The sequence below is a fragment of the Pogoniulus pusillus genome, chromosome 4 (genome assembly GCF_015220805.1).
Source record: "Pogoniulus pusillus isolate bPogPus1 chromosome 4, bPogPus1.pri, whole genome shotgun sequence".
NCBI lineage: Eukaryota > Metazoa > Chordata > Aves > Piciformes > Lybiidae > Pogoniulus > Pogoniulus pusillus.
The window spans coordinates 11,180,133-11,206,688 of record NC_087267.1 but is presented as its reverse complement, the minus strand read 5'-3'; the positions used below and the strand labels follow the sequence as shown (position 1 = coordinate 11,206,688).

The following is a 26,556-nucleotide window of genomic DNA, read 5'->3' as shown; positions in this document are numbered from 1 at the left end:
GGGATGTTCACAGTATGGAATACATCTGTGACCCAATTCAAGTTCCAGATGATTCATACTCATTCCAGTCTTTAGCTAAGAACAAACTAACACTATCAGGAGGTGATTAAAGCTTTTCAAGGTACTCCTATGTATGGATTAGTATTGAACTGTAAATGTAAGTCTGTCAAAAGCATGGCTTTGAATGATGCTAGTCATTAAGACTGGCATCTAGACTAGCACTAGCTTACATCTACTTATTTTGTAATTTCTGAGGCAACACAAAATACACCATGATCTGCTCGGTACCCTGCTACTAAGTTTGGACATACATTTTTGGGAGGTATGATGCAGAAAGTGATTTATGTCTTCAGCTTTTTCAGCTGATCTTAGTGTATTTTGACAGGCTTGTTGGACAAGGACTTGTTTACTTAATGAAAAAGAGCACTGTGACTTCTCAGGGACATTTACAACTCAGCAAATAAGCTGGCTGAGGCAACTCTGACTCCTGAAAGAGATGGTTTGCTCCAAATTAGACTACAGTAGTTGCCTCAAACATCTTACACGAAGGCAAATAGATATTGAGAAAGAAAAAGAATCTCTTGGTTAACAGAAAATCAAATAATATTGCCAGCCTAGGAGAAAGACTCTGCAAGAGGCATTGTTACATGATATAAATTTTTTGACACAAAGCTGAAACTGAAAATGGCCCCTGTTGCTCCTGAACACTGCAGGCACCACAAGCAACCTTTCCTCTTCACATCTGCTGTATGGACTTTTGTATAATTTAAACCCAGTACAGTAGAATAAATATGTACATATGTGGACAATCACTCTGAAGTTGATGTCGAATACTAGGTGAAGCAGTATGTGATTAGACATTAACAAGAAGGGATTTTTACTTGAGGTATTAACTTTGAATAAGCCTTCTAAAAGACTGCAGAATGATAACCATACATGCAAACACGATAGATCTGCGATTCCTCTTTCTATGTGCCAAAATGAACGTCTTTGTATTAACTTGTTTAGCCTTCACACAAAACCTTGTTGCTAAGCATTTACAGACTGTTTGACTCCTACCCACCATCTGGGCTCAGTCTTGTGCCAGATTCCTGAAATGGTGATGAAAAGAAGAGGGGAAAGCAAAAGTCAGTGTACACACATGCTTCTTCAAAATTATGTGCCCCCTATGTACGGTCAGGCTACCTTACTCACAAGTGCTATTCACAATTAATCAGAGTGGCATTTAGGTACCAAAATAGTTATGTCAATTTAGATATCTGATTTCAGGTATCTACCTGCAAGTATCTATAAGTCTGCAAGATGACTCAATTTTAATTTTCTTCTATGTTCTTAGCATACTGCATATTTCTATACCTGAACAAATACAACAGAAAAAGCACACCAGAAAAGACAGCTATTCACAATAGAGAAAACTAGAACATCATGTATTAAATAAGGACCTACAGTATCTTACCATGACATTCCTTTCATAATGTTCATGCTCTTTCTCAAAATCTATTACGAAGCCATTCAGAGACCAAATAAATGTCAGGTCTAACGTGGGATCGTGTGATGCAATGCACTGCATGGTAGCATTCTCTCCAACGGTGACATCAACATTCAATGGAGCTAAAGTAATTCTTGTAGCTTCTGTGAAGTTAACAGCAAACATGGAAAATCTCAGTAAATAAATGCTTATCCAAATGTAAGCTCAGCTCCATAACTGTTTGATGATACTTTAAATCATTCTCTCAAATTCTAGTTTACGTGTTATTCATGCAGCTACATTTCAGAAGACCAAAGGAAAGCTTTTACAACTGAAATGACTAACTTCTCTTCAGCTGTTCTTTGAAAATAGGTTTTTCCTGTTTCTGAATTACATTACTATTTAAAGGTATTTTTATTTACTTACTATATCTGTCTAAAGTAGAAAGAAGACAGATGATGAATCTTATGTGACTTGTGTCGCATTTCTGGTTTTAATTATAATACTTCTTATGTTTTAAAACCTGTCTCCAACCAACATGATGTTCTACTCAGTTGTCAGTCTGAGTCAGAATTCCATTAGAGCATTGCAGGGAGTGAGATCTTAGTTTATCTACTGACAAACAATACAACACATGCATAAACAAACAACGCAAATAGCTATGTGTGGAAAAGAAGAGAAAATAACAAAATCAGAGGCAGAAAGCTGAATATCTCCTGGATATGTCTCTTACAAATATAGAAACCAAAAAAGGGAGACTTCTCATGATACTTGCTAGAGATCTTGGTATGTGCACCAACCTCAAACAGCAAATGAACAACATTGTTTTGGAAGGGTTAATTGGATCACTGAGACTTGCATCTTTTCTTTTAAATGTTAGCATAAAGCAAAAAAGACAGACTATCTTGTTGTGGAAAGCCAAAATAGGCCTAAGCATGACCTGACTTGTCCAGGCATGTTCCTCTGCACGCCCTCTCTCCTGCTGATGGGGGAAGCGACCGCAGGAAAGGAAGACAAAGGCTTGTTGACATCGTCTCTCTTCCAAGTTATAAACAGGGTACCCACATGTGTTTATACACTTGTGTTCTGCCCTAAAAGGGTAAAAGCAAACCCTAGCTCACCTAAGAAGGTCAGGTTTGGAAAACTGCCATTCTGCTTGGCTAATCTGTGGCCAAAGAGCCATTAGTTTCAGGCTGAATTGAAAAAAAGATGAGCAGCTCTGCCTCATTGCCCTCTGCCACTGCATACATGCTCTCCGCTGTTGTATCCTGCCTTATTTGCTTTGCAGCATTATGTCTGCCAAGTTCCAAGCCAACTTTGTGGCACAATAACAAGCCCTGATGCTTTGGCCTTGTACACCTGGAATAACTTTAGTTTACCAGGAATAAGCATTAAGTGCTTTCACACACTAGGCTCGCTTAGCCAGCGTGATATCATGCCAAGTCTACACGTCTGAAGTCTGCACATTTGCAAGTCTCCTGGGACGGAGAGCCCTCGAAAGGACATGGACTTGTCCAAGAGGAACCAGGATCAGGTCAGAGATCATCTGCCTCTCTCCCAGCACACTGTTAGAGCTTGGGAAGATCCAGAAGTCTTCAACAGCCAGTAAGACACTGACAGAACTTCCTTTAAGTGTTTGAGTAGTCTGGAAACTATAATTTAGCCTTGGGAATCCAGAGATAATATTTTGTGAGTAAATACTCAAAAGCCTCTCTGTAACTAATTCTAAGTGCCTTCTGCCTTGAGCAGATAGAACCCTCTCAAGTACCTCTAGAGAGCAAATGGTATAATTGATCACAAAATTCTCTTTTCAATTTCAATTAGTTGAATTAATGTTTGTGATATTATTGCTATTTTTTTCTTAAGTGTTCTATACTGCCTCCATTTTCCCCTCTGTGTAAAGTTTTCCATGACTGTGCAAAAAACTTATTATTAAAAATTAAGTATTGTGGCAAAATTCCTGGATATCAAAATTAATAAACTATATTAATTTTGGAAATAAAAATCCTGCCCTTACCATACCATTACAGTATCTTTCTTGCACCATAACATGTAATATCTTCCCCACCACCAACAGTGGGAATAGGGTACCAAAACCTGGAACACAACAGCTATAAGAAAAGAGCTATTGCTATTAATTAAGATCAAGTATTGGGGAATACAACTTGTAAAGCATTTACAGATTTTAAAGCATTCTTTGTCAACTCTCATCATTATTCCAAAATGTGAAAGAAATTTTGAAGTATGTCATTTGACCCTTCTGTTCCTGCTGTGATGCTCTTAGTCTTTTGGATGAATCAGAGTAGAATTGTCCAAAATTTTATAATTATTTTTATCTAGTTTAGAAGGTGTTTTATCTAGTTGAGAAAAAACCTGTGCTTCATAGTGCAGACTGAATCCTGATTATAGAATGCATGACATGACTATTAATGGATTGGATATTTATTTACAGAATGTTTCAAAGTAATTAAATGCCTGAGAGTAATATTAAGGAACAAAATATTGCAGCTGATAAAAAATATGTTCAAACATTAAGCAAATAGAATCAATTAAAATAAAGTCATACGATTCATTTGGTAGAATAACTTTTGTATAAATCATCCACCAAAAAACACTTCCACATGATGTGATTATACAGAAAAATTCTTACATTAGTACATCAGTATTGTGGCATTGAGCTGTCACACCCAGCACAACTTCTGGAACACATATCAAAAAATGTGTTTGATAAATGTTTCTTGTACTGTCCGTCGTACTCGGTAGACATAGCTGCTCATGAACATCATCTTTCCTGTCTGTGTTCTACAGTTATTTATGTATTTACCTTCAGATTTAAAATCCACAACTAAGGATATCAGTATTCAATCAATAAATACTAATACCCTATAAAGGAAGAGAATTGAATAGTGAAATCACGTGGGCTTATGCCCCTGTCTCACCAATATAATGTGTATTTCATTGACTGCACTGCTCTCTCAGACTTGCCTACCCCATAAAAAGAAACATCAAAAAAAACAAAAAGTTGAGGAAATTCAATAAAAATCCCATTTCTCTGTTTGAGTTGAAGTCCCAGAATTGCACCTGAGCCTGAGCACTAAGCCGCCAAATTGAATAAATGCATAAAAACTTGTCAATTTAGCAGAGCAGAGCAGATTTAATTATCTCCTAAGGAAAAATCAACCCTGAAAATTCAGCAACAGTCTGTGAACTGGTGCAAACATACACAGTTTCTATTAAGCAATATTCTTTAAAAGCATCAATTCATTGTTCAAGGAGCAATTAAATTAGAAAGAGAAGACACAAAATGATTTACAAAAGCAGTGCCAAAGAAGTGATTTAGAGTTGAGGGATTCTTTCTGAAAAAAAGAAATGTACCTGTCATTTCTAGAACACCAGTGCTATTAGCTTTTCCTCGGTTATTTTCTGCAAAACAGGTGTAGCGACCTTCATCCAGCTTTGTGACATTGATAATTTCCAGGCTCCCATCATCCCAGATACGTATGCTATAGCAAGTGCAAAAAACACATCAGGAGAAATGAAGAGTTTTGCATTACAACACAAATGCTTTTGATAGATATGTAGTAAGTGAAAAGCTAGACTGCAAATATCTCTTGGAAGCTCACATCTAACTACTGTATTTACAAACACTCCTAGGAAAAAAAAAATTAAATAGACTGTAGCATGATTTGATGCCCCACACTGCTGGAGCAAGATAGAGCACTTTCACTTGTCTGTAGACATTCAAGCATGTTTCATGTTTTTTTGATTCAATTCAATCGTGAAATGCAAACAGCATCGAACAGACTGGCTAAAGTTAGCTACTTCAAGGTACACTACTACCAACAGACTGCATATAATTTCCCTGAAGTTACATGTTCTCCTGCCCCCGAAATCTGCAAAAGTGAGACCTAGCCCACAGGATAAACAGAAGCTTAAGGCAGAATTTTTAAGAGTCACAGAGTCCACTAGCAGTCGATACTGACCGGCTCCCATTTACGAGCAATTCTGTTCCTTTGCTCCATGAGAATTTTGGCTTAGGAGCAGCTTTGGGCTTGCATTCAATAATTACACGGCCTCCTTTAGCTGCTAGGATTTTCTTCTTCATAGGGTTCAGTTCAAAAGTAGGAGGTGAAGCTGAAAGTAAAAATTTACACAAGTACCACTGTTAGTGGATTTTCTGCATAATAGAGTTTGTAACAAGAAGGCAAATGAGAGAACTACTGAACTGTAGACAAGCATCCATTATTCAGAACAGTGAGAAAAATGATACAAAGATGTGGTGAGAAGTAGACAGTTAACTAAAAGAAACAGATAAAAATCATAATGTAGTTCTACACTATGTTACACTAGAGGTTTTCTGTCGATTTCTGAACCTCCATCTAAATTTAATCTAACAAGATTGACATCCTCAGAAAAAGGTAGAAAGTTCCTCCCTTTCAAAAGCTTTTTGATCAGTCCTATTAAAATTTGGACTCCCTGAGATCAGTCTCTGCTGGATCATACTTTGAAATAGTCGTTTGGTTTATTCACGTTTTTAGCCTTTCTCTAGCAGCTTTAAAGTTACATCCTTCTTTGTAATTTTCTGTCTGGCTAGCTGGCCTCAGGTGTGCCCTCAGATGTACGAAAGTAATGAGACAGGAGAGCAGCAAGCACCACACTTACGCATCCAAGGTCAGACCTTTGCTTACTAATTTTCTCTTTATTTGTAATCAAATAAAAGGAAAAAAATGCTTTTAATTATTTTGTATCTTGGCATGCCATCATTGCTAATCATGCCAGCAGAGCGTGTGCACAGCTTGAGAAAACAAAGCTATTAGTTAATTGCAGTAATATAGAGAAAAAATGATCAATTCAGGCCAGTAGCAAGTACATAGTAATGGAAGAAGAGCAAAGAACAAAGTACTGTTAATGGTGGGATGGAGGAATATAAAATAGTTTAGTTTCTGGACAAGTCTGGAGGAAAATGGGAGATGGAAAGAACCCAGGGCAACTACTGCAGGGAAATCTCCTGTCATAAAGCCACTATCCCTGCTCTACTCTCAGTAAAAACATCAGAAACCATTTTAAGCTGAACATTCAGGATCTGAAAGTGAAACTTTAAACAGGATGTTCCTTAGGAAAACATGATGAAGCAGTAACTACATCCAGCCACGAAATGGAGAAGCTATGTTGTACACAAACACTGCAGCTGGTCTGAATGTGCTGCAGATGGCACAAGCAAAAGGAAGAGATCCACAGGTACAGTGTCTGAAAACACGTGTTCTAAAAAAGCATATTTTGCTCTATGGAGGAGTAAGCAGAGGCCAGAAAAAAAGAAAACACTCCTCAATCAGTTTTACAAGTTTAAAAGGTAGACTGCAGGTTTGCACACTTTCTATGACTTTTGCACTACCAGTTCCTCCGAGTGACAAACAGCAGCTAGCAAACTTAAGAAATAATACAGCAAGCATTCTCCATAAATTAGTAACTAGATCCCTCAAATCATTGCCAAAACCCAGTCAGGGAGCTCAAACAAAACATGCTTCACAAACTGAGTGATGGTTCTTAGCTTTATCCTCACAGGAATCAGTTTACCAAATCAATGCTTGCAAATACAATTGCTATCTTACTCAAACCTGAAATAGTAAATAGAATAAATAATCCCACTGACCCACAATCTTCAGTTCAGCATTCGCATAGATAATTCCATGTGTGTTTTCTGCTATACACTGGTACATGCCGGCATCGTCAAAGGTCAGACTTTGTATTCTTAGTTCACCTTTCCGAAACTAGAATGCAGAATCAATAAAACAAGATGTTAATACAGACTATGCATGCTGAAGAATTCACATTCATCCACATTTATTTTTTTTATAGAGACAGTGTTCAGGAGAGAGTTCCTCATACAACATTCAGGCACTGTTGAGATTTTATTGTATCCATGTTAGATTTCAGTCTTTGTGACAATAGGGTCACCTTCTTTTTAAGAAAGGTTCAGTGTTGATGGATTAGTTTCCTGGGAAAGTCACAGCTGTGATTTGCAGTAGCTACCTCTACTCTTCAGTCTACTGTTACCATACCAATGATGACACTACTGATTCAGAAATAAGAAACAAGAAACATAGTTATGTTTATGCATGTAAGCTTTGTTTTGACATGCTCACTGTTCAGTATATCCTATTTTATGCACACTGTTTTAAAACAGTAAAAGATCAAAACAAGTTCCAGTCAAGCAGAAGTTTTTCAGAAGATTCCTCTGCAAGGCAGAATAAACTATTTCCTATTACTTTACTTTACTTTAAACCATAAGAAAATATAAATAAAGTAGTTAATCTCTCAGAAACCCCTGCACGTAAAAATGCAAAAAGTGCAGTGGGATATTTTGTAAATTATGGATAGATGTCAATCTGTTTTGGAAAGATCATGCTAATAAGGTTTTGTTTCCTGTGAAAATCAATCTGAAAAGTTTTAAACCGTGTAAATAAGTCAGTTGGAATGTATGGAGGGGTGCAATATTAAAAGGATACTATTTATCTGAAAAAAAGAACAGATTAAAGGAAACAGATTTCCTGTACTGTTTGATTAAAAAAACCCAACATTTGAATCAGATTGTACACAAGGAATCTCTGTTTTCTGCTAAATGAAGCAACTCATTAAAAATTATCTGAATTAGAACCAAGCTAAATTTTGATGGCAACATAAATAATTTTGCTATTTCCATTTGGAAATCATCTCATAATATTAATAGACAGCATTGTCTTCTGGTGCACTACTGCAGAATTAGGTATCACTTTCCATTATCCAGTACACAGATTTTGTCAAAGTCAAGTTCAGTGGGGGCCATAAATGCAATTCACTTGCTGAATTACTTGTTTCTAATAACTACTGAAGCTAGGAAAAAGCATTGTCTTTTCTGGTTTAAGCCATCTCCATATGGCAGACGGTGATATTCCTGTTCTCCCCCCAAACTCCCACATTTCTCTTAAGATATGCAGCCAAAGCAATGCTGCCTCATTGTCTTTTTTTGTTTGCTTGCCAAGCTCAGTGTCACCACAGCTCCACAGATTTAGCATTACATTGTCCCATCTTTGATTCTCTTTGTTCTTTAATGGCTCATCATACAGTACGATCAATGGATATTAAATACATGGCTGACAAGCCTGGACAGAATATCTGCTTTGTTTAAACAGAATATCCAATGCAATAATCTTAAATTATCAAACAGTGCTCATTTAAACCTCACATCCTCTAAATTAATGAAATTTTGCAGTATCTTGTGGCTGCAAAGAATATGAAAAAGTACATGATACAAGAACACTACTGATCATTGAAAAGTTATTCTTTCTTCTCTTGTCTCTACTGACTCCATTTTTTCTTATATTTTCAGGCATGCCCCTGTGGTAGAAAGGACTATTTTTAGAGAGAAAGTGATAGGCAGTTTTTATCCAGGAAGAAGAAAACAGCATTCACTTATAAAGGTCTGGAGAAAAAACGGATATCCATCTCCAAAACATCTGGTAAAAAAGCAAGTTCATAATTCAGAGCTGAATATTGAGTAATCTGAATAAATGTATTTCAAAACTGAAGACTGAGATGAAAAAAAATAGGTTTTAATCCCTAATGCAAGTGGAATCAGCAAATATTTGCACCATAATTAATTTTCTTTCAAGCTTTTAATAATGCACACTTCCAAAAATGATTTCCATCAGCTAATCAATCAATCCTACATTAAGCATGGCAATATACTTACCGAGGCACCATTTTTCAACCATCTAATTGTTGGAATAGGTTTGCCAGTAGCTACGCATGGCCAGTACAGGTCACTGCCTATATCCTTTTCTGTGTCATTGATATGTTCTACCCACTCAGGAGAGGCTGAGCATAAAAAAACATGATATGTTGTAAACATAGCAGATACATATTTAATTATTATTACAGGCTACTAATTTCACTGCTTTTCCCATGACACTTCATGGCACATACAAAGTGATGATGGGAACTCAGCAATGCATCAGCACGATGCTTAACCAACTAGTAAAATAACTTCAAATTGTTTCTTATGTATAGAAAAAATGGATTTGAAATAATGCTTCATGGATTTCCAATGATAGATGATGTTACTGCTTACACTGAAACATGAAAATTACTCAGTAATGTCATAAAAGTAATAGTTAAACAGTGAAATTGGTAAAGTCATCTATGTGCTGCAAGAGCCCCCAAGAAAAAGATCCTCTTGGTCTAGAGAAGATATTTAAGGAATTAATATTGAAAATGTCCTAGATAGATTTTACAAACCAAATAATCTATTTATACATTTTTACCTATAGCAACCACTAATGACCTTCCAACACCAATTTTGAATTTGTCTCACTGAAGTTCAAGCACTTAACTGAGAATCTTAACCTAAGTAATGTTCTGTAGAGTGAAAAGAGACAGAATTTGTTCAAAGGTAATTTGGATGCTACATGTGCCCTTTTTACGCTACAGTTTTGTGGCATAAGTCTCAGTCAGGGAGTTAGGTTACTTGGAATGGTTCTACTATGAGCAGCAACACAATTTTTGTGGTTCCCTCATTTAACCAAATGCATGAAGGGAAGGAATGGAGTCTAAAGAATAGAGCGTAGCTAATAAAGGAGAGAGCTCAGACAGTTAGAAAAGGATAACAAAATAAGGAAATAAATAAGCATCAGTCTCTTTTTCCTTCCTGGAAGTTCTTTCACTTGAAGTAATCTAAACTTATTTAATTTCCATTATGAAAAATTATATGAATACTAATACACATTACTATCAAGGTATATAAGCAGATATTACAACCAGACAAAATGAGTAGTTGTTCAATGAGTACACAAATGTTATGCCTAGCTTTTGACATGTGAGTTTTCATCTTGCTTTATTGTCTTCAACAGCAGTAGGGCAGGATGATGCTGTGAATCAGCAGTGACATCAAGTGCGAGAACAGATGCTTTCAATAAAAATGAAAGCAACACAGGTTATGGAAAATAAAATTGTTCTACCTACCTTGTACATAAACTCTTGCTTGATGTTTATCTTTTCCTTTATAGTTTTCAGCTTCACACTCATAAAGTCCTTCATCTTCGTATTGAATATTGAAGATCTTAAGAACTGCACCAGACATGCTTATCTCAGCAGTGGCTGGCATGGGTTCAAGGTATTTACTCCATCTGAGTTCAGGAACAGGACTTGAAAAGGTAAAGTACAAATCAGCAAGTTCAGAACTGGCTGTTAAACTGCAGACTAGATTTTTTTTTTTATGAGGAAACATTTATTTTCATTCCCAGAAATATGAAAGCAAACAGTGCTCTACAGTAACTTCAAAACTCACTTACTTGCCAAGAGCAAAACACTCCAGCGTCACGTTTTGCCCCAGGAGAGCATATGTGTCCTTGAATTTCACCTTGATATCAGCAGGATATACTTTTGCACCTAACATGAAAGAAAGAGATTCTCAGAGAAGGCAAAGCAGAGTGGAGTATAACTATTAAAACTACCACAGTTCAGGAAAACTGTTCTTAAAATTCTTCTTTAGAAGGAATAAATAGTCTGGCCATCCGGGAAGTCTGATGTAGCATTGATCTTTCAATAGCAAGGCAGAATTGTTTCACTCAGCAACTAATTCCTTCTCTGGAACACAATGCCTAAAATTTCGTACAGCACAATGATGAAACAAAACCTCATTTACTTGCATTTGAAGTGTGATGATGTACGTGCGTGTGGGTAGGCAAAACTTGCATCTGTGTTTTCCATGGGTGCTTTTACTGGATGGAGTAGTTTGAATTAATGTGATTTTAACCTAATGTGCTAGTTTGAAGCTAGCTAGAATGTTTTGGTGAGAAGAACTAGATTACAGGCTGCGAAAGGAAAACAGGGGTGATGTCTACTTCACTCCCAGGCTTGCTGAGATGTATAGGAACAAGAAATAAAAACATAGATAACCACTCTCACTTGGACTGCGGGCTGAGCTGCATCTTACTCTCTAACCTCACCCTCTATTTTGGACTAATCCACTTTGCTTCCTAACCCCCCTGGCCGAACCTCTGTTCTTCCTTGGGACTGGGGTAAGGTTGAGAGGGGTAGGGGAAATGTGAAGTGGTGATAGAGAGCCCCTCCTGGGGACTCAGGTTTCTGGGAGGGGAGTTGTGCTTCTGTATTACCTTTTTACCTTGTATATTTCTGTATATACTGTAAATATCTGCTTGTATATTGTGCTAGCTGAAAATATAAGCTTCATTCATATTTCCAGAGCTGTCTGAGTCTAGTCTGGGTGATTTCTTAAGTGTAGGGGGCGGGTAACACACAAACCATGACACCTAAGTATTAGCTTAGTAAGGTTATGAAGGAGTTAGAGCTAGCAAATGCATAGGGTGTAAATGTAATCAAATCTACCTACGGGTGATCCCTGTAGGACTCCCATTGCAGCTCTAGATTAAGATCTCAGTGTAAGTTTTGGCCATGGACAGTCTGGACAAAGACCACTTATTTGTAATTTCTCAAATTCAATCACACTTCTTCACTGTAATATGGGAAATTTAAATGATAAAATTCTTGATGATCAGTTTATGAGTCTCTAGTGGCTGAGCTTCAAGTGGCAAAAGAGAACCTGGTTAGCATTTGAAAAACATGCAGTTTTCATGAAGAAATGGTGACTAAAGTAGTAGCATAAATCGATATAGGTGTTTTAGGGGATTGATCAGGAGACACAAAACTCCTAGGCCACTGCTGGATAGGAAATTTAAAGGGGAATTTCTAGGGGGAAAAAAGTAGTTCCTGAAGCTGTTTATCAACTTTTATGTGAATTTTCTGCTTTGCGATCATACCACACTCCTTTGAACCCATGCCAAGGCCAGAAATTATATGAAAGATTTTGGGATGAATACAGGGGCTTATCATATAAAAGAGACAGGGACTTAGGAGGTGAGAACTCTGTTCTCACTGATACAAAAGGAAATCAGTGATTGAAACTCGGGAGATTTCTTTCAGTGTTTTCTTCGTGGATGGGGATGGCTTGGACTACTTGATCTGGAAAATTAAATACCATTGTGCAGTAGCCATTATCACTTGCCATGTAACTCTCGCAGCACTGAAAGTAGGTACAAATAAAACACAAAGAGTTAGAACACCACATATATTCCAAAAACTACTTACGATCAGATTGTGGAATAAGTGGAATAAATTTACTGAATACACTCTTTGTTATTGAAGGGCTGGACACAAAGCATGAATAATTGCCCTTATCTGATGCTTCTACGTTTGCAATGTAGAGGTTGCCGTTCGTCTGTGACACAAATCGTCGTTTGTCCATAGTGATGAAAACTGGGAACTCATTTAGAAGCCAGCGATAACTCAGATCATCTGGAGAAAGATATTTTCAGTCAATATTAAAAACAACCAACACTATTGCTTAAGCTGTGATATGAGATCTGCATCTAAATTACTCAGATTTATGGCCTACAGATGTATTCTTCAGGAGAGGCAGCTATGTGAGAGAGAATATGCATGTCTTAGGGGCCAGCTAATACCTGTTTACACTGAACATCAGAGTACTGCTGCCATGAGTGCAGATTACTGGGACTCAGCTATAGAGAGAACAGCTTTCCCTGGGCACAGCCTTCCTACAGAACTCAGGGTAGATGGGAAGAGATAGGCAGCAGGGTGCTGTTCTCTCACAGCTGAGAAGCTGGGAAGACCTCACCAGTCTTGTGATTTAGAAGAAACCCGTATACTGTTTTAACTAGCAACATGTCTCGGTTCTATGCTTCCTTGCAATATTTAAACACAGAGTATGAAAACAAAAACATTATCCCATTTTATAATAGTCCAATTCAGCCCTCATGGTACAACTGCAGATGCTTGAGATTACAGGCATAATCTCTGCAGAGCTCTTTGGATGATAATGATGAGAAACAGACACTTCAGAGTAAAAAATAACCTCATCTCTGACCCTCTGGGGCTGCCCACTGGTGTTACAATAGTTTTGGAACCAAGTTGGGATCTGTCTTGGGCCAACAGAAAGTTTGGAATGACACAGTGACATGTACTCTGGTCTTCTGAATGGTAGGCCAAGTCTCCCCTCCATTATGGAGACCAGTCTGAGTAATTTTATTTGTAGTATCAAAATTTGTTTGCAAAATCAGAAGTACTCTTTACATATGGTCAAAACAAGCAAATATTGAAAATGGGAACTTAACCTAACCAACGATTCTCAAGATGCATTTAAACTACTGCTTACATAAACTTAAGAGAAAACTTTAAAAAATAAATATTAATTTATATTTTACTCTTAAACCAGCTGAAAATTAACCACTTTGAGGTGAATTACCTGGGAAATGGTAAGGAGGCTCACAAAGCAGCACTGCTCCAACACCTTCTCGTACTTTAACCTCATAACGTTCCTCAGGTGGAAAGGGATCCAGATCTAGTTTTGAAAAAGCACAATGAAGAAAACTGAGTTTTTCACTACTATGTATGTTTTAAATATAGAAATACAACAATATCTGGCAGACTGATACTTGTGTATTGATAATGCCAGTTTTGCTCATTTTATCTTTGTCATTATCAAGTGTGATTTTTTTTTTTTTACAGCATTTTAATCATCATAATTGCAAATGCTGGGAAAAAGTGGTGCAGGCTGTATTCTTAGGAATACCCAGGTGAGCTACATTTGAACATGGAATCCTAGGAAGAGAAAGGATTTTAGGTTATTTTTAAATTGGTGTCTCTAAAATGCAAGTTTAACTCTTTACCATAAGTTCAAGTGGCTTCTCTAAAATGACTTGGCTGCTCTCCTTGACAATCCTGCAGCCAAGGACTGGTAATCAGTTAGCTCAGACATATTTTTTTTGTGCCAGGGGTTTGCAACAGAAGTAAATATGATTCCAGGATAAACTTTAGTTCACTCTCTTTAAACCAACTTCCATGCAGTAGAGTAAAACGAGTGTTGTAAAAGGATAAAGGAGTCAATTTTTCATGTAGCTGCACATCATCTCAAACTGTAGGAAAACAGTTCAGTGATAAGACAACAGTTGCATGAGTAACTTCAGCTAGGTCACTAACTGCACTTTGTTGCTTCTTTTCATTCTGACTTTGTGTATCTAGTCTGAAATTAAACTATAAACATCTTGAGGCAGGGAATCTCTCTTGTGAATCTTCTCCATTTCTCCAAGTGCAGTGAGACTGTAGAGATCCTGACTGAACTCGTTCTCTAAATGCTACTGTGGTACAAACAGTACATTAGTACACAACCTCTGAATGCAATACTCTACCACAGAAGTCATCTAAGTTAACTTCATTCAGATGACCTCAGCCTGCTTCAATGGCAGGTACTGTCCAGTTCTACTAAATTCTCAAGGCTGGCTTTGCAATCTAAGCAAAACTTAAGTTCAAGATCAGCCAGACAGAAAAAATGAAGAAAAAAATCAAGATAAGAGCATACAGAAAGAAAGTAAACAATGGAGACTGTTCACTACTGTAAAATGTAATGTACAGTTAGATAGATCCAGCAGGCAGTACCCCAAAATAATTATTTAGCTCTGTAATAACTGCTACATTTACTAAGCAGTAAGGCCAAGCACAGCTGTCAAACCTGGATGACTACAAGAATCTAGGAAGGAAATATCGCTGGGCTTTGTCAAGTGCATGAAAAAACTCTATGAGAGTTATGTTGGTGTTAACGGAAAAAATGCCTCTCCCAGATTCTGAAATACAGCCCAGAAAGTAATAGAGATCAAACAGGCCAAAGGTAATAGAGATCTTTCCCATGACTGACTGCATCTTGACTGAATTGGTGCCTAAACGGCAGGCATGGCAAAGGGCCACTCTAAGGAATTCAAATTATTATTTTATATATCAGTTTTACTCTGTGCCTTACTGAAATTATGTATTGACTTCTCCACAAGTAGCTCCCAGTTAATTTTATCTACAGCTTTCTTGAATGACCTTTGGGAGTTTGGGACAAACAGTCCAAATTGACAGATATGGAATAAGACAGTCAATGTGTATATCCAAAATGCAATGTCAGTCACAAAATAGACTGCTCTGTGCCAGGTGCTTGAAAAAGTCATGCAGTTATTAAGATGTAACTGCATATCTTCTTTCCACTTATGAAATGCCCTGTACTCTGAGTCTTGATACTTTCTTTGCATAACCACTACTTGATTATTAGGCAACTATTACAATAAATGTGATTTTATGAACTCTTAATTGGAAGACATTCGTTTTTAGAATTAATCAATTAGCACAATCACTACAGTCCTATGAGCACAGAGTTAATATACACAGAACATGGTCATGTTTCTGCAGAGTAAGACACTTAGATAGTGCTTTTACAGAATAATACAGTGACAGCACATGTTACCTCTGCAGTGTGAAGCATTGGGCATTTCAAGCTAACCATGATGTTTCTATGTTGACTTACATCCAAAACTCAGAGTGGCTTCACTGCTTCTGACAGTTCCAAAGATATTTGACACTACACAGACATATTTTCCAGCATCCCTTGACTTCTCTGGATTATTGATAACAAGTCTGCCTCCCACCATACTGTATCGCTCTTTTGTTAGATCAATATCCCAGTTGTTGAGTTTCCACCTATTAAAAAAGAAAAGCTAGATGTGAGATTTGGCCCCAAAATGCCAATTCATAAGTTATGATAACCTGTACAGAAAGTTATTAATGTACTTCTATATAGGATTTAATTTTTTATTCAGCAAGCATGACAGATCTTTAAAACATAACAGTGTCAGTCCACTTTGACCTTCTCAGAGATGTGACACAAGTTAAAACCTGTTGCTGCCATGAAGTAAAAGACACTTGAGATGGTTGTGAATGAGTGACCAAGCATTGGGATTATAAACATATTCTCAAATAGCTGTCTAAGACCAAATTGGATCCCTCTGCACCTTTGAAGTATGGACTGCTGACATTTTTAAGAGTTTTGTGCAAACCTTCTGCAGGGGATGGAAATGTTTCATAAAGCACAACGTGCCAGTGAAGTCAGTGCAAACAGTGATACAACTACCTACCTACTAGATTCAGAATATTGCTAGACGCTGTCACCTTAATCACTGTAAAACCCCACAGGCAGTTCACTGAGTCACTGTAACTTTTACTTCAGGGAGTGTGAAACGAGCTTGGTGGCCCAGGTGTGGCCCTTTTTGAGCTCATCTTAAAAAAAGTTAAAATACATGAGGTGGGAACCAGTATTCATCTGTATTTCTTACTTATGTCCACAAGGGGGAGCAAAAAACCCTCTTTGGAAGGCACTGCACGTCTCTGCAGCACAAACACGGAAGGTGCAACTTAAATACCTTTAAAGAGCACACTTCTTTTAGCGTAGAGAGTTTTGCATCACAAGGTAAAGATGGGGTTAGTGTTTTAGAAAGAGAGCACGTATCCTACCTGTTTCTTCCTTACTAGAGGTGTAATGAATACTTATCTGAAACCCGAAATTGCAGTTGTCATAGGAAGAAACAACAGAAGTGGTACTCATCAAAAATAAATGAAAAATAGTGAAACGGCCATATTTTCAAGAATTTCCAAGTAATCAGCGTTTAGGTTTTAGAGGATTTCAGAGGCATCACTTGAGTCCTGCGAGACATACTACATTTGTATTACAAATAACAAATCCTCAGAAATGCCTAGGAACAACTGTCAGAAGGACAACTTCAGGCTGCAGTGAAGCAGTGGCAGAAAGGACTTACCTACCTTTGAAACTAAGAACCTTGGAGGGCTGAAGGGTTAATTAATGAAGACAATATACTGAGGAAGACTAAAGTAATGAGGTCAGGAAACAAGGAAAGTGGCCTTATTCTATATTGCAATTACCATCACATCAGCTATCAGCACTAATTGCCAGGTCTGTTCCTAGATAGAAGTGTCCTGCTCTGGAGATGCAAGACAGTTCTTCCAGGGTGAATTTATTAGTTCAGATTTTTCAAAGCCCATGAGAGATGAAGAATGGTAAAATTTGAATCAATCTGTAGATGGCACGTTTACATATTCTTGTAGACAACATAGAGGAGTCTCTACACAGGCTGGGAGTGATGGCTGAATATATCAGAAGGGTACTGAATCTAAGTATATCTGATCTCCCCACGCTTCCAGCCCCTTCAAAGCATGGGGAGAGCAACCACGTCTAACAACAAGATGTCACACAGAAAAATTTGCAAAAATATTTGAGCCAGGGATCATATTCAAAAAAGGTATTCTAGTTTTCCCTCAAATCCTTCAATCACAGACAGTTCTGTGCATGCAGACAAGCTGCCACAGAAGCCAGAGCCTAGGAACACACGTGAGTGAGCACTGTTCTAGTTACCCCTCAAATCCTTCAATCACTGACTGTTCTGCACAGCCTGGCATAGAAGCCAGAGCCTAGGAACACACGTGAGTGAGCACTGTTCTAGTTTCCCCTCAAATCCTTCAATCACAGACAGTTCTGTGTATACAGACAGGCTGCCACAGAAGCCAGAGCCTAGGAACACACGTGAGTGAGCACTGTTCTAGTTTCCCCTCAAATCCTTCAATCACAGTTCTGTGTATGAAGACAAGCTGCCACAGAAGCCAGAGCCCCTGAACACACGTGCGTGAGTACTGGGGCAAATCATTGGATAATTTAGTGAAATGGATGCCTTTTCCTGGTAAGAAAACTAATCTGTCCCATAATATGACAATAGTACTTTTCTGCCCATGAACAGTTTGTAAATTAGTCACAGTCTTATGGACACTTGTCTGAACGTAATGAGCAGTTAAGGGCTGACAAATTTACATGCATGCCATGCCCTGAGTTCTCACAGCAAAGCAGAATTGCTCTGCTAATAGCAATACAATTGTGTGAAACAATTACTGAATTATGTGTGAATCTCTACTAAAAATAGTTGATATATTTTTTTCCACAATAAAGTTTTTCATATCTTGAGTAGCACAGCTGACACAATCTTGAGCATCTCTCTATAATATCTTGGATACAAAAAAAAGCAACACAGGATGTATAATGTCCAGGTCCAATAGCAGTACTTCTTTCAAAATAAAATAGATAACAAAGCCATTCTAAACCAAGAATGAGGTCTTGAACCTGTCATCCTTACCCTAAGTTAGAAAGATAGCTGCTTAATGAAATTTTAAAGGTAACTTTCTTAGCTGTTGTTTTACATCTGGATTGGTATTCTTTTCAGAAGCTGAAAACATGGAAGCAAAAATGGAGTTTTTTCTTTTCAACAGTGCCTGGATGCTTTGGCAATGTGAATCAAGGTTGATCTTTCCTTGGCAATGGCAAATATCCCCATTTTTTTCCTGCTTTAAAGACTACATATCTACCTGTTATGACAGGTAATCATTTAAAGCCACAATTTGAAACACTCACCAAGTGAAATATGTAAGACCTGAAAACCAAAACAAGAGAAGTTACCTGTAAGTAGGAAAAGGAATTGCTCGAGCTCTGCAGTTCATTGAAACTTGCCCATCTGAGGACTCTTCTGGATAGATGGTATCAATGGGTTGCTCCTCAAAAATGGGTCCATAGCCTTTGTTTCCTTCCTCTGAAAAAAATGGTAGTTTGAAAATAATTGCTTTTCACTAGCAGTCAAATGAATATTAATTAACATCATGCCTTTCAGATCAAAAATAGTATGGCTGGATAGCGAGTCCCTCCAAATCAAATTCCATATGCATCAACACAGCTAGAGCAGTGAGAACAACAGAAGTGCTGGCCTCTTCCCTGTCTTCTCCAATGACATTAATCAATTACATGTCATAGTTTATGACAAAAGTCATGGAGATAATTTTGAATTGAAGATCTGTCCTTTAGGAATGCAGTGAGATCAATTTAGTTCACAGATCCAAAACAGGCATAAACAACTATGCAGACATTAGGTGTTCTGTGTCAGTGCTGCATACAAAAATCCACTACATGACTTGTGATGCTATACTAAAAAAATAAATTTCACAGCTCAAGAGATAAACCATAATGTAACAGATTAATGTCCATGAATCAAAGTAAGATTTTGTAGTCACCCCTTTGTAAGTCTTGCTTTTGGTTATAAAACATTTTACAGTAAACCAGACAGCTTCTGGAAAATCTAAAGGAAAAGAATTTATCTATGTAACTAAAGAATGTGAATTATGTCAGTGTTCAAATATTGTGCATACATAAAACAATCCTTTAACAGATTTTGTTGTTGTTCATAAACTCCATATTCATAGACAGACACTGGATTACAGCCCTAGCAGAATAGTGGTTACAGATAAAAAGTAAGTTTCCCCTCCCAGTTCAAATCTGTGGAACACCCCACCACTTACCTTGGGGGTAGAAGCAGGTTCAGAAGGCACTGTAATGCCCTGCTTCATTTTTAAAAACAAATTCATGTAATGAGAAGTCTTCCAAAGACAGGAGGCCAGAGTTTTTGAAAAATACTCTGGCTTTTTGATATTTGAAGTATAATGCAGTGAAAAAAATCTACACTGCTAGATCAAAAAAAAAAGAAGCAAATTCCAAATGAAAAGGCAAGAACCACATTTTTGCTCAGAGCCTGCAGTAACAGAGTGACAAACCTGATGGCACTTTCTGTGCAGTTCTTAACTACGAGTGCAGAATAACAACAGCCTCTGGCAGCAAATAGCCATATCATATGCAACTGACTCTTTCCACCTGAGGACTCCAGTGGCATCACAGGCCACTCAGACATTTCATGGCATGCATATCTAATGCTGCCAGCACTTACCATGAAAGTACATTCCTCACACCTATTGAATATGCTTTGTAATGGCACTTCTGCTGCAATCTATCCTGAATCTGGTTTCAGAAGTCTGGCTAGGCAGAAAAAATACATACAGACTGAATGTCAGTGTGGCAAACAATAAACCTTTCACTCTCAGACAGAAACTGAGTGTGGACCAGTGACATGAAACAGCATGGGGTAGACAAAGGATGAGAGAGGGTTTGTGAAAAGATCAGCAAGAAAAGTTCACACTTTCAGTGAAGCCTGTGTGAAGTCTAGAGAGGTAGGAAGGGCAGACCAGGAGTACAACAAAAAAGAACTCATTGAAATTGTGCCTCAAAGAAAAGGGAGAGGTAAAAGTAGGGAAAGAAAGAAGAAAATGGATGGATTAGATAAACTGTAGATGAAAAGAAAAAGCACAATTCATCTCTTCTAGTCCTGCTTTAGGCAAAAGGATGACCTTCCAATCCTACTGCCACTTTATCTGGGTAGATTTGTGATTTGTGTTTTAAACTGGAGAAAGGCTATCACCTAATTCTGACTAGTTGAGGCATTTTGCAGTGAATTTTGCACACAAGAGTCAGGCTATTCAGAAGTGATAAAATAGATTAAGAAGTCTTTGCAAAAGCCTCGAAAATATCTACACAGCTAGTGAGATCATGGGTTCTGTGCATGACTTGTTGCTGTTAGAAGATGGCCCTGTCATCCCTCTTCAAGTAACACTTTGCAGCTGCACAGAGTCAATTCCCTCTAGGCATCCCTGCAACACCTCTTAATGCTTGTCTGACTTCTTAGGCAGCTGATAAAGCTAAAGAGAGTGGAAACCTATTCAATTCCACCTTTCTGGATTATTTTCCTGTCAGTTCACTGATGACCTGTGCCACTGTAAAGGGTGGAACAGGAGCAAGGGTATAGGCTTCCACCTTCCAAGTGAAGAAAAGTCACCTTTTTAACCAAACTGTCTGAAAAAAAAACAACTACCTAGGTAAGACAGATGTGTCTAAAAACCTTACTACTACAGTCTCAAGTTGTGCCAGGGGAAGTATAGGGTGGATGCTGGGAGGAAGTTCTTCCCAGAGAGAGTGATTTGCCATTGGAATGGGCTGCCCAGGGAGGTGGTGGAGTCACCATCCCTGGAAGTGTTCAAGAAAAGCCTGAATGAGGCACTTAGTGCCATGGTCTAGTTGACTGGATAGGGCTGGGGGATAGGTTGGACTGGCTGATCTTGGAGGTCTCTTCCAACCTGGTTGATTCTATGATTCTACTTACAGGCAAGCTACAAAATTAAATTAGTACACCTTTATGTCCCTGCATAAGCCTGTGAGAGATTATAATACAAAACATCCAATACATTCAGGGAAAATACCCCCAAAATATCAGAAAAATAGCAATCAGAAAACACCTGAGGCAATTACATTCAAGTCATTTCAAGAAACTTCATTGCAAGAGGGAAAATGAAGTCACAATTAAAAGGCACATTCAATGCATCCTAATTCCACATAGATTTATGTCAGGAAATGTCAAAGTTTTCCACACAAATATATATTAAAGAATTAACTGTCTTTCAAATGACTTAAGTTTGCATAGTACATGCTAGTGTAGAACACTGAGACAAAAAGGTTTTCCAGCCCATACACATTCCTGTTGTACTATTTAGGTCACAGGAACAATTAAAACCAAATCAATATCCAATAACCATTTTATCAACCCTCTATGGGTCTCACTTCCCTTCACACCCTTCCATGTAACCATCTGCCCACTCAAATTCTAGGCAGCCTCTATGCACACTGCTTCAGGTTCTCCATCTCATGTCCTTCTCTTTGACAAGGAAGCTATGCTTATCTATAAAGATAAGGCAAAACTTTTCAACATAATCACCATATATGATTCAGTTGTGTCTCACTCCAAGAGCCTAACCATTGTTGTTAGAAAGCAATTTCATTAGTTCAGTGTTTATTTCCACTACATAATTCTATATCATAGAATCAACCAGGCTCGAAGAGACCTCCAAGATCATCAAGTCCAACCTAGCACCCAGTCCCATCCAGTCAACTAGACCATGGCACTAAGTGCCTCATCCAGGCTTCTCTTGAACACTTCCAGGGACAGTGCCTCCACCACCTCCCTGGGCAGCCCATTCCAATGCCAATCACTCTCTCTGGGAAGAACTTCCTCCTAACATCCAGCCTGTACTTTCCCCGGCACAACTTAAGTCTGTGTCCCCTTGTTCTGTTGCTGGTTGTGTGGGAGAAGAGACCAACCCCCACCTGGATACAACCTCCCTTCAGGTAGTTGTAGACAACAATGAGGTCCCCCCTGAGCCTCCTCTTCTCCAGGTAAACAACCCCAGCTCCCTCAGCCTCTCCTCATAGGCTTTGTGTTCCAAGCCCTTCACCAGCTTTGTTGCCCTTCTCTGGAGATGTTCCAGCACCTCAACATCTCTCTTGAATTGAAGAGCCCAGAACTGGACACAGTACTCAAGGTATGGCCTGACCAGTGCTGAGTACAGGGGAAGAGTAACATGTCTCTTCCTACTGGCCACACTGTTCCTGTTACAGGCCAGGATGCCATTGGCTCTCTTGGCCACCTGGGCACACTGCTGGCTCATCATTCTCTCTATTCCGCCAACTACATTGACACTAAATTACTCATGTCAAGTACAAATTTGGCATAAATTTAACAAGATAGCAGATAAATACTGATTTGACTTTTAAAAGGTGAATGACTTGAGCAAAGCTGCCTTGGATGGAATTCACCATAACACTGGCAGGGAGAAGGGAAGGGACTGACTTGCCAAAACCAAATGCAGTAACTAAAAATACACTAAAGGAATCGCTTAACCTTCCATCTTATCTTACAGGTCTTCACTTAAAAATGCATTTAGGAAAATAATTCTGTTCATGATACCAGAGATACAAATCCTTTATATGGGCTTATTGAAGACAGAAAGAACATTGTATAGGGCTCAGAGGAGTTTGGTCACTTGGTCAGTTTGGGATTTGAGGAACCTGAGACATGGAGGAGACGTGTGGTAAGAGCATTTCTTAGTGAGTTGGAGTGTTAAGCAAAAAAGTCCTCTGTCAAGACAGAGCAGTCATCCAAATCACTTTCTGACAAGTCAATTTATTTTATTATCAGCTAATTTACTCCTTACATGCATCTAATTAATTTTGAAAATCGATTTTACTCATATATTAAGGATAATGCCATGAAGTAAAGCTGCTTATAACTATGGGAACCACTATATTTGTGAGTACAACCAGAAAGAAAAGTTAAAAATACCTAGTTTATTGAAGACTACTGTGAAATCTTTTATTTCACAGCAAAAAAATAGCAGCTCTTGAGCTTTTTTTTTCCCAGTATAGAAAATGAAATAAAACCAAGTGTTCATTTTTGTCTTACCCGTTCTGAGCCACAAATTGCACATACCCTGTATGCTTTAGAGGTTGCTTTATGTGAGGCAAATAATCGACCATAAAATTCTTTTAAAGCCTTTTCTTACAGATAACATGGGTTTGCAGCACTCCAGTATCTCAAACATTAACAAGATGACACAGAGGAGATAAAGGTCAACAGATGAAGCTACAACATAACTGGGCAACTGCGCTTTCTGCTTCTTACTTGTCCTTCAGGGCTCATACACCCAAGAAACATAGCATAAAGAGCTATGTCAGGGGAAATTTAGGCTGGAGGTGAGGAGAAAGTTCTTCACTGAGAGAGTCATTGGATACTGGAATGGGCTGCCCAGGGAGGTGGTGGAGTCGTCGTCCCTGGGGCTGTTCAAGGCAAGGTTGGACGTGGCACTTGGTGCCATGGTCTAGCCTTGAGCTCTGTGGTAAAGGGCATTGATGATCTTTGAGGTCTCTTCCAACCTTGGTGATACTGCGATAATTGTCCTCACACCCTCATGTGTTCAAAGAGAAGTGTACCTGTTCCTTCTTAGCCAAATTTGAACACCTTCCAGGGAAAGTCACAGAAATAAACATTTTTCCCACAAATCATTCAAATAAGAAATATGCTGAAGTAGTCATTTTATGGATATTTTTAGGAACACAGTTTTCTCCATAGTAGATAATTCATAAGTTCTTTTTCCAAACTTTCAAAATATTTTTTATGCAATACCTCTACATATCATTTACTGCCTAATAAACTAGAAAGTGTCAGTTTAATCTATGAAGATCATGGGGGTAAAACCCCCATCTGTTATCTGCCTTCATAGGACTGCAAAGTATAGACAGCTTTCCTAAATCCATTTATGAAGCAGAATTTAGTGCTCAGATTAACTGTGACATAAGATATGATGAATGAGTATTTGTGAAGCTGAAGACAGCTCATGAGTTCAGTAATTTTCTATTTTATTATCGAGCTGAGAAAATTATAACCTCAGGCAGCTGGCACATGGTGGCTGAAGTCAGGCATCTTACTCATGTAGTACTTCATTTAACAGTGCCAGACTCATCATTGCCAATATTTAATGACTCTTTCCAAGAGTCTTTCCATTCTATTTTTTTCCTATCAGTTCTATACTTGCATAGTTTCAGAGAGTTAGGTATTGGTGGATAGGTTGGATTTGTATTAACAAGGTGAGAATTTGCCACCGGTGCATTGTTTTCTAGGATACCAGGTTAAAGAAACGAGTTGCAGCACAGTGAGCCCAGTGCAGTACAGAATCACAGCAAGCACCTGGTTGGAAGAGAGCTTAAAGATCACTCAGACATCTAGCCTATATCAGACACTCCCTGCAGGCCATGCGCTCCAGGCTCACCACCAGCCCATTGCCCTTCTTTGGATGTGCTCCAACATCTTAATGTCCTTCTTGTAGCGAGGGGCCTGGAACTCAACACAATACTCAAAGTGTGATCTCACCAGTGATGAGTACAAGAGGATGATCCCCTCCCTGTTCCTGCTGGCCACCCTGTTTCTAATACAAATATATTTTCTCTGACCTTTGTTGACTACCATCCATCCTTTCAATATACTTATTCTCACATTTTTCAGAATCAATTCTTTGTCTCATCTGAATACAGAAAAGTAGAACAGAAAATTCCCAAAGGGAATAGTATATTGCAATTTTACTGTTAATCTTTCACAATGCTTTGCTCAAATGTCTCTCAAAGACATGTCACTAAACCAGGACAACTGTGCATAATTCTGTCTTCATATGGCTAGTATAAAAACAGGTAAAAGTATTACAAATTAACTTTTACTTTCTAATTTGCCACACTATGGAAGATTGCAAGTACACCTTAATTTTCTACATACTTTAGAAGATATGTCTTCCCACACTGGCTCATAGGGTAGTTATAATCTATAATTTTCTAACCTTAAAAGTGAAAATAATCTTCTTTTTCCTTACTTACAAAGGTATTAATATTTTTCTCTTCCTGAAATTTACAAGTGACCCACATTTGATTTCAGAAGCGGATTATCTATTTTAAGTGATTCAAAATAAATGTCAGATACACTGTTATGTGGCAATTCATTGAGCAAGTACTGTGTCCAGTTCTGGGCCCCTCAATTTAAGAAAGATGTTGAGGTGCTTGAACATGTCCAGAGAAGGGCACCAAGGCTAGTGAGGGGGCTGGAGCACAAGCCTAATGAGGAGAGGATGAAGGACCTGGGGTTGTTCAGCCTGAAGAGGAGGATCAGGGGAATCACAGAATCATAGAATCAACCAGGTTGGAAGAGACCTCCAAGAGACCTTATTGCTCTCTGCAACTACCTGAAAGGTGGTTGTGGCCAGGTGGGGGTTGGTCTCTTCTCCCAGGCAATCAGTGACAGAACAAGAGGACAGTCTCAAGCTGCACCAGGGCAGGTTTAGGCTGGATGTTCAGAAGAAGTTCTTCACAGAAAGAGTGACTGGCCATTGGAATGGGCTGCCCAGGGAGGTGATGGAGTCACTGTCCCTGAAAGTGTCTGAAAGGTGACTTGATGAGTCACTTGGTGCTAAGGTTTAGTTAATTAGAAGGCATTAGGTGATAGGTTGTACTCAATGATCACAGGGGTCTTTTCCAATCTGGTTAATTCCATGATCCTGTGATTATTTTAAATGGGAAATTAAATATAAAAGTAATTTTCCTCACATCATTCACATTTTGTGTATCATGTGCAAGAGATTCTTAATGGATGTCCATTTGTGTATTTGCTTTATTTGTTTGAAAGTGCCTTTAATCTCACTAAGTCCTCTAATTAAACCACAAAAACAGAGAAGTAATTGAATCTTAATAAGGGAAACAGCTGATAAAACTGAGCAAGCATTCCATCGAACAGTACTTAAGTCACTCAGGCTTCTGGAAGGGCTCCTACATCCAGAACTATTTAAAATGTGATTAAGCAGAAAGAACAACTTGCTTGCACATATCAAAGAGAAAACCATTAGTG

General features: G+C 38.3%; 1 protein-coding gene across 4 annotated transcripts in view; it reads right to left on the bottom strand.

Moving 5' to 3' along the window:
• Nucleotides 1-26,556, bottom strand: part of CNTN1 (contactin 1) — a 249,327-nt gene that overhangs the window by 63,563 nt on the left and 159,208 nt on the right. For all 4 annotated transcript variants that reach the window (XR_010302059.1, XM_064142186.1, XM_064142187.1 and 1 more), the window contains exons 5-15: nucleotides 18,867-18,996; nucleotides 15,879-16,051; nucleotides 13,785-13,880; nucleotides 12,611-12,817; nucleotides 10,795-10,891; nucleotides 10,466-10,647; nucleotides 9,198-9,322; nucleotides 7,119-7,236; nucleotides 5,452-5,602; nucleotides 4,844-4,971; nucleotides 1,457-1,632 (exon numbers count right to left, since the gene is read on the bottom strand). Coding sequence is in view for 3 of the 4 variants with exons in the window: in XM_064142186.1 (XP_063998256.1) it covers nucleotides 1,457-1,632; nucleotides 4,844-4,971; nucleotides 5,452-5,602; nucleotides 7,119-7,236; nucleotides 9,198-9,322; nucleotides 10,466-10,647; nucleotides 10,795-10,891; nucleotides 12,611-12,817; nucleotides 13,785-13,880; nucleotides 15,879-16,051; nucleotides 18,867-18,996 (1,583 nt within the window). In the remaining variant the exon portion in view is untranslated. The remainder of the gene's footprint in view (nucleotides 1-1,456; nucleotides 1,633-4,843; nucleotides 4,972-5,451; nucleotides 5,603-7,118; nucleotides 7,237-9,197; nucleotides 9,323-10,465; nucleotides 10,648-10,794; nucleotides 10,892-12,610; nucleotides 12,818-13,784; nucleotides 13,881-15,878; nucleotides 16,052-18,866; nucleotides 18,997-26,556) is intronic.